Here is an 8,992-nt window from a genome sequence, read left to right as displayed (position 1 = left end):
TCCCTAATCCGCAGACCTGCTTCCTTTCACCCTCACACCTGTATTACACCAAACTCACCCCTTAGACTTCACTGCAGCACGTCTAGATTTGTGCCATTAGTTTTAGGAGGTGAATCAGGCTCAATTTCAGGAGCAGCTCATTTTTTAAAATTTAAATAGAGCAATATAAATAAATCTCTTACAGTTGCTAATACCAAGTCTGAGGTGTTAAATTCAGATCCGTCTTCCTTAAATTTTGGAGCATTTGGGATCTGAGTCTACCCTTACGGTTCAGACTGGCTTATATATAGGACTACTGATGTCAAGGTAGAAAGAATTTGGGGTGTTACACAACACAGCTTTAGCGATAACAATCTTTTCTCTGCTCAGGGTAGAGACTAAATCACGTCCTTTGTGTCCTGTCTCAGCAGATGTGGTAAAGATATTGCCTGTGACGTTTTCAGTTGAAGACTGTTTTAGGAGGAGATGTGCAGATGATTGTGCAGAAAGCACAAACAAAATGCATACGGTCTGAGTGCAAAGAGGACAGCCACAAACATGGAGCAAAGTGTTTGGTACTGAGGGCACTTTCGTTCTGGCTCTTGCAAGGAGATGCAGTTTAGATCCAAGCTGTGCGCTGCTAGCTGCTTGGAAAAGCTTTAACCGATCTCTGCCAAACTCCTGCAATGCAGCCCTGAATTCATCCCTTTCTTTTTTTTTTCTTTTTTTCTTTCTTCTTTTCCGTTTCACAAGTGGCTGATTGATCGCCAAGATCTTGGAGGGAAAGGTCAAGGCTGCTCCATCCTCCATGCGTGGATAATCCCATGACTGATAGGCTGACACTGTGGAGGGCCAAATGCTTTCTTCTACCTTCCTACCTCCCCCTCTCCCCAGTGGGCAAGAAAAGCCTCACGTGATGGTGTCTCCAAACCCAAGGGCTGGAGAGACTTGCAATGAGCTCACCCACTTAGTCACTACACACTAAACATTAAACTTGGCAAAAATCACCTTTTCAACCAGCCTTTCTTCAAGCTAAGTCACTGCCAAGGTATTGTCAAGAACGAAGTACTAGCACTGTGTACAAATCTGGAAAAAAGAGCATGGAGGAGGAGACGAATTTCTTTTTCTGTAGAGTGCAGAGCCAGTCCAATGGCTGCGCCTGGGTCTCTCATGGGTTGCAGTTCAAGAGTACTTTTTCTTTTCTTTACTTTACTTTTCCTGGTTTTTGGTCTTTTTTGTTATTAGATGGGGTCTCTTGTCTTATTCCCCAGCTCAGAGTAATCCTGAAGAGGGAGGATCAAGAGCTCCTCAACCATCTGCTCCCGCCAAGGTCTGATCAACTGCATCCAGACCCTCTCTAACACATTTCTCTCACCTGTTCTTAAAAGCATTGGGCAAGGGGGTTTCCAGCGCTCCATCTGTTCCTCTGCTTGGAGCAGCCACGGGCCTGGAGAATGTTCTCCAGCTTCTGACCTGAATCTTCCTTGTTTCTGTTCAAGCTGATTACTTTTTGACATATCCTCAGTAGACAAACAATTAATTATAATTCTCTTCAGAACAACCGTTGTCAGGGTGGCATCTTCCCACTTCCTTATTTCCTCTCTTCTAAATCAGCTTGTCTCTTTTGGCTTTGCCTCTTAGGTCATGTTTTCTAAGCTTGTTTTCCTTAACGTATCATTTACATTACTTTATCGTTCTGATGAACGGTGCCCTTCACTGGACACTGTGCTCCATCAAAGGCTCACCACTGGCTATTGCAGAAGAACAAGTCCTCTCTGCTCACCCACCATTCACGTTGTGTCCCCAAGTGATATGTTTTCTTGATATGATCTTCTTCTATATCATATAAATCATTCTTAAACGATACGTGGGCAGGACTTGAAAAAAGTCAAACATTATCACTGATTGCTTTTGCTGGAATTTTTCTCCTGTTTCTCCCTGACTAGTTAAATATCCCTTCCCTGAAGGTCTATCTCATCAGAAGGTCCAACAGCTTTCCAGAGATAAGCCAGTAGAGCTTCCGGACGCTCTCCATTTCAGTCTACAATTGCCTCACTGCGAAGGTCCCTTGCTAATCCTCTGCTCTTAGCTCAGCCTGTGACCCAAGGGCATCCTTCCTGCAATGCCACAAATGGGAGGCAGGATGGTGTGTTTGCTCTATGGATTCAGGAGGCCTCTAGGCACAAGTGTCATCTTCTCCTTTTTATTGAAAAATAACCCCCCAGCTTGTTAACTGCTGTGAGACCTGCATGTACGTAGCTTATTTCATCTGGGTCCTGGTACACAGGTGTCCACATCACAGAAACCTTCCCAGATGGTGCTTATGTTGACTCCCTCACTGGAAAAGCCAAGGACTCAGTAGGGGTGAAAACTGAACTGCTTTTGTACGCTTTTAAATCAGTCCTTCCAGATGGTCCTAGGAACAGTAAAAGGTAGACACAGGGGTCTCAGCTGTGCTCAGGCCTCTGCACCATGTTCACAAAGGACAGTTCTCTACCTGATGTCACCGATCTGGCAGGTCCTGGCTGCTACCTGAACATTAGTTTTTAAAATAAGATAGAAAAAAAAAAAAGGAAAAAAAATGCTGAAGAGCTCAGGACACAAGCAGATGAAACAGTTGGTTTTCAGAAACTCCTGGTTCTGCTAGACGAGGTGCATGGACCAGTGCTTTTCCATAAGTCACAGCACAGTGGATGGGAAATAAAGTTACTCTTGTAAACAAGAAGCAAGTGCAGGTGATAAGTATTGGAAAAATGTTATTAAAATACAGGCTAATACTTCTTTAGTAATTTTCTGTTCTTTGCTTGATTTTCTTCAGCTAAAAGCTGTGATTTTCTTCTCATGAAGCCAAAAAAGTCAAGACAGTCTGACAGACTGACAATGCGTTTTTCTCTGGGAAAAATCTGGGTGATGACTTCAAGACTTGGTCTCTGCTTTATAAGATAATTCCTGTATCCCATTCCTCTGTTGATGCTGTTGACTTCACTCCATCCTCCTTTTCAGGTACGACAGCTTTGGGCGCCTGACCAACGTGACCTTCCCTACTGGTCAAGTGAGCAGCTTCCGCAGCGATACCGACAGCTCCGTGCATGTCCAGGTGGAAACCTCCAGCAAGGATGATGTTACGATAACAACCAATTTGTCAGCATCAGGAGCCTTCTACACCCTGCTCCAAGGTGAGTTGGGCCTCTATCCCTCTCTCAGCCAAGCTGCACGCAATGGATTATCCATCAGGAAACAGGCATCGTCTTGATAATCCCAGCACCAAAAATCACCTGCATCCTCAGCTCCCCAGAGCTCCCCACATGCCGGTACAGATGCACACTCACACCTACTTAGCCACATTCCCTAGTGCCGCGGTTGCTCTGCAGCTGTTTTCTGCTTCATTCTCAGCCAGTCCCCTTGCCGTGCAGCCCTTATGCTGTACAGTCCTCCATCATCATTACCATTATTGTTATAACAAAAAGGGTTGCATAAATCTAGCCACTCTTCCAGCCGACCCCTTTGCTTCGTTCTCTTAATGGCTTCTGACTTAACAGTTACTCTCCTGGAAGAGGCTTCCAGCTGGTTGCTGGAGATCTCTGATTCTTTGTTCACTGGCTGTTCAAACATTCACAAGGCAGCATCCAGAAAAATGACCATCCTTGACCCCAGAAGGTCTGTGTTTGAGCTAAAGGGCTGGTGTGGAGAGGCACAAAGGAGGATGGAGAGGTGGGCAGCCAGGGTAGGACTGGTGGGACTGGTTTGCGGCTGTTGGAAATGAGCATAGTTCTGCCAGTGATGGCAGCGTTGGGGAAATGAAGGATTGATGAGGTGGAGGAAAAGGTGATGAAGTGGGAAAGAAAAGAGGGATAAATAGCAGGGGAGCACTGTGCTGACATACTGGTAGGGGCAGAAGTTGTAGTGCACAAACCATGCCAACCTGGATGTCCCAAGTTCTGAAGGCTGAAGCCTCCTTAGGGTCAGGGTGAGCCATCACTCCTGTTCCCTGGGGCTTGGAGAAGGGAAAAAGACCATCAGACTCTCTGCTTTTTTCACTCCACAGCTCTCATCCACTCGTAATCTGTGCCTGATGGCAATGGAGTGTCAAACATCATTTCCCCTTGTGAGGAACAAAGTGCTCCAAGTGAGACCAATGTGTTCCAGAGTCACATTTGTTCCCACATCTCTGGGACACACATTCTGCGCCCCCCCCGCTATAATAACAGCCAGCTTTCCTTAAAGAAAGTGCCTGCTATGCCTGAACACTGCCTTTCCTGCCTCTGGAGAGGACAGCTGAGAGGGTGCCAGCCCCTTCAAGCCGTACTCACTATTCCTGCAGGGGAACACAATGACTTTCTTATTCTTTACTTCAGCCTGCAAAGCAGATCCAACCCACCCCGCCCCATCCCATCCGCTCGCATTAAGACGTCTGGCAACTGCACAGACACGAGGTTGGCTTCACCTCGAGAGCCTAATTAAGCAATAGAGCCCGCTGTTGGGGGCCCTTTAGTGAGATAATTGACTGTGATGTGATTTATACACCCAGAGCCGAAGGCACAGTTACATAATGGTGCCACGGTCAATTATCTCATTGTACTGCCCTCCAGCACAGGGGCACTCTTGCCATTAGGACACGCACTATTACAAACAGCTTAACCATCTTCAGAAGTATAAAATTACAAAACTGTTTGGATCTGAAGAAACACACTGATCTTAAAATGAAGATCTGGATAACATCGCAGCAGAGGTGGCCTGCAACCTGCTGAGGGTGGCTTTCGCACAGGTGTTAGGGACCGTGAATTCCCAAACTGAGGTGGCTGGTTGTTCACGGCAGCACCAGAAACTGAAACAAGGGCCACTGGAGTTGCCCAGCGATGTATTGAGCACAGCTGAAATGAAGTTGCCTTCCAAGTGCCTCTCCAGTGGATGGAGCTGGAGCCGTTCTCAAGGTCTGTGAGTGTCTTGTTCGCTCCGTTGTTCTCCAGGGAAAATGCATGTTGCAGATTCCCTTTGCATGAGAGGTGCTCGAGCATTTTCCTTCTGGACTCACAGCTCTGGCCAGCTTTCACAAATCCTTGGTGAACCTTTCAAGAAACCCTCACGCTGTGAACAGGTGAGGTCTGAGAAGGCATTTTCAGAAGGCTACAGATTCCTGTAGGATGGATTTAGGAGCCTCTACAGCTAACAGGCACTTCAGGACCTCTGTGGGATTTTGTCCTCTGGATTAATGACAAAATGAACATTTGTTCAACGCCAAAATAGGGCACTAGTGCCCTAGAGCCAAAGCGGCATAAAATACAGCATCCAATGGCCCCTGGATTTCATGTAGCCCTTGAGAAATGCTTTCCAAAGCCTGGGAAGTGTTTCTCTTCTCTTCAACATTTCTCTTGGGAAAATGTTGAAAATGGAGGATTTACATTCCCCACACTGTACCACACTGCTGGTGGCAATCCACCGTAACCCCTCTGCGGTGCTTGTGTGACACGAAGGGAACGTCACATGTCCAGTGAATTTCACGGAGACCTTCAAGCTTTCCCCTGCTTCCTGGTGAAGGATGAAGGAGGGAGGAATATATCAGCTGTGCAGAGATATTCCACTGGTTTGATTTAAAGTGCTTCTCCTACCACTTTCTCACCAAACCAAGCATCTAAGAACAAAAGTGTGACAGCCAGCTGACTGTCCCCCTTCTCTCCATTTGTAGAATCAAGCGTGGAGTGGGTTTGATCCCGCTGGAGTCTATGTCAAAAGACCATCAACTTAAGCCCTCAGTGGTACAGCTAAAATACTTGGATCTGCACTGTGGATCACTGCTGTATGTTTATAGTGGCAAAAGCCAGTGCCACAGCAGTTTCACACCATCACTGCTGTGTACAGTAAGTTGAGTTGTGGTCCTGCTGAGATCAGTGTGGCAAGACTCCAGCTGGCTACAAAAGGAGCAGGATCAGACTCACAATAAAAAAGACCAACTGGTGTCAGGTTTCCTTTCCTAATTATACCAAACTGTGCTCTTTGCTGATCTCTTTCATCCAGACGAGAGATGATAATTTCGCTGTGCCCTTGTTGCCTGCTGAGCTACGGCAGAGCAACTAGTGAAGAAAACACAACTTGCCTCAGAACGGAAAAACAATTGACATGAATTTTTAATGGGTGTTTTTATTGACAATTAGATATTTATGGTAGCCTGGGAGACAGAAATGGTAATATTTTCCAGCTTTTGAGGAGCTTCAGATAAGGCAATCTTTGTATAACGTGCTTTTAAAGCCCTTCTGCACTGAGCAAGTCTCATGCTTTCTTACCCTTCATGAGCTCCTCTCTGCAGAGAGAAATGCCAGCTGGAGATTCAAAGGACGGGCTTTCAGCCTGCCTGATTCCTGAAGGATGTTGGACATTAGGAAAAACTTCTTTACTGAGAGAGTGGTCAGGCCTTGGAACAGGCTGCCCAGGGAAGTGGTGGAGTCCCCATCCCTGGAGGTATTTAAAAGACGTGTAGATGAGGCGCTTAGGGACACGGTTTAGTGGGCATGGTGGTGTTGGGTTAACGGTTGGACTTGATGATCTTAGAGGTCTTTTCCAACCTTAATGATTCTATGATTCTATGTGGAAGAGATATTGTTCTTCTCTTCCACTCCTGAACTCCCAAATCCTGGCCTCAAAATCTGCTGATCTTTCAAGAGCTAGTGGAGGCCAGATGTGGAGATGTGTGGGAGCTTAGTGCCTCTGCTTTCTCTCCAAACATGAGGACTTTGGTTGCCTCCTGAAAGCTTTCCCAAGGGAAAGGGTTTGGCTGTTGTTTGGGGAACCGGTTAGCGTTAACTCACCGTGCAATTTCCTGTCACTTGTGAGATGGTGAATAAGCTGAGGAAAGTAGGTGGCCCCACTTTTTCATATACTGTAGCGAAATTGGGATCTTTAGGATATAAGAGCGTGGAAAGTTTTCAGACGGACTGTGATTTAAAACAAATATCTCACCGCCCAGTGTTTTAGCCTAGAGGAAGAGGTTTGAACCTGCGTACTTTGCTAGGGGTTTACATGGCTTTTCCACTGGTGCCTTTTTTAACCTGTGTAAAACTTCCCTGCAAGAATTTGAGGTGCAGAACCTCGTCAGAATGAAAAAGAGATTGTCCATCTTTACTTTCACTGATGAAGCCAATGTTTTGCCCACTGTAAGTGGGACAGGTGAGTGACAGTGCATTTGGTTACAACCATCAGAAATGCTGATGAAGCTTGGTAAGGGAGCAAATGAAAAGCTGGAGCTGTATCATTGGGTTTGAAAAGATCTCTTTTCTGTCTTTAGACCAAGTCCGAAACAGCTACTACATCGGCGCTGATGGCTCTCTCAGACTGATGCTCGCTAACGGCATGGAGGTGGCCCTGCAAACTGAGCCGCATCTGCTGGCTGGCACCGTCAATCCCACGGTGGGCAAGAGGAATGTCACCCTGCCCATCGACAACGGCCTCAATCTCGTGGAGTGGAGGCAGAGGAAGGAGCAAGCGAGAGGGCAGGTCACCGTCTTTGGACGTCGGCTGAGGGTAAGTGAGAAGCGTGAGCAGTTTTGGACTTTACTTCCCATTTCATCAGTCCCCAGTCTCATGACAGAAAGGGACAGGGCTGATTTGTATTGTCCGCGATAGGGATGAGGCTGCAGGACAGAGAACTAGCTGTTCATCCTCAGTGACACAACCTTTATGGCTTAAATATATCCTTATGTCTCCTTGTGTGCTGACGTTCTCTTAGCCATCACAGGTAGTATTGCTGATTTGCCTACGAGTCCTCTGCATCACTGGGAACACGTGACCTCCCATCAGACACCGCAGGTTTAACCATCACGTCAGGCTGTTTAAGCAAGCAAGGGACGATCATAACTATAAAATACTGCACCAATTAGTATAGATTTTTTCTGCCTGTGCTGCTGGCAGTAATAGACCTGAGCACTGAAAGCTTTCTAAGCATATGAGGACAGGCTGAGAGAGTTGGGGTTGTTTAGCGTAGAGAAAAGAAGGCTCCAGGGGAACCTTATAGCAGCCTTCCAGTACTTAAAGGGGGCCTACAGAAGAGATGGGGAGGAACCCTTTATCAGGGAGTATAGTGATAGGACGAGGGGTAACAGTTTTAAACTGAAAGAGGGTAGATTTAGATCAGATATTAGGAAGAAATTTTTTACTGTGAGGGTGGTGAGGCACTGGCACAGGTTGCCCAGAGAAGCTGTGGATGCCCCATCCCTGGAAGTGTTCAAGGTCAGGTTGGACGGGGCTTTGAGCAACCTGATCTAGTGGAAGATGTCCCTGCCCATGGCAGTGTGTTGGCCTAGGTGATCTTTAAAGGTCCCTTCCAACCCAAACCATTCTATGATTCTATGATTATTGTTGACTGGGCAGCCTCAGAAAAATCTCTAGATTCCTGAAACTTGCTGATCTGTTGAACCTGTTGAAGAGCTGGGCTCGCAGGGCATTGCATCGCAATTGCCATTCTTCCCCAAAGCGAAGTGTTATAAACAGCTCCAGCCTGATGGTACTCTCTCCTCCAGGAGCGCATGGTCCTTTCTGTGCTTGAGACTGATGTGTTTTGAAAACTTTGTTCCGCACAATGCACCGCAGACTTGTCAGGGCTGTTTAAAGATCTTGCCCAATAAGCCTGTAATTCCTCTGCTAACTGCTGGCAAGGCTGGTAACGTGTAATAGCAAGTCCTGCTCAATCACCTTGCTAGTCTCAGAGTCACGGGCTGATGAGCGGTTCCTGGGAAGCTGCTCAGCACCTGGCAAATTCAGACCCTCTGAGAAAAATGCTTAGCGCTGTGTAATGTCACCGTAGCGAAAGGACTGCAGCTATTTATTCGCACTTAAGCTTTGCAGTAAATATTAATGCTCTGGTTTCAGAATATGTGTTTCCCAGTCCTTGCTCTTCACCTCTTCCTATTCCCTGCTGCATGACCCCTGCCACCTTGGTGTGATTTCTCCCGTCTCTCCTCGCTCACACTTGTCAAGCATTGCTCTTTACCCTCCCCAACCCAGCCTCTGTTCTTTTCCCCTTGCG

The 8,992-nt window shown here is 46.8% G+C and overlaps 1 protein-coding gene across 1 annotated transcript in view; it reads left to right on the top strand.

Annotated features, from left to right (window-relative positions):
* The window catches only part of TENM4 (teneurin transmembrane protein 4), a gene marked incomplete at its 5' end in the record, with an annotated part of 46,058 nt that overhangs the window by 13,251 nt on the left and 23,815 nt on the right, over positions 1-8,992 (top strand). The window contains 2 exons of the mRNA XM_009579161.1: positions 2,983-3,155; positions 7,256-7,491. Of these exons, the coding sequence (XP_009577456.1) occupies positions 2,983-3,155; positions 7,256-7,491 (409 nt within the window). The remainder of the gene's footprint in view (positions 1-2,982; positions 3,156-7,255; positions 7,492-8,992) is intronic.

Source organism: Fulmarus glacialis, unplaced genomic scaffold (genome assembly GCF_000690835.1).
Source record: "Fulmarus glacialis isolate BGI_N327 unplaced genomic scaffold, ASM69083v1 scaffold5316, whole genome shotgun sequence".
Classification (NCBI taxonomy): Eukaryota; Metazoa; Chordata; class Aves; order Procellariiformes; family Procellariidae; genus Fulmarus; species Fulmarus glacialis.
The sequence above is the reverse complement of the archived record's forward strand: the minus strand, read 5'-3'. Positions and strand labels throughout refer to the sequence as shown.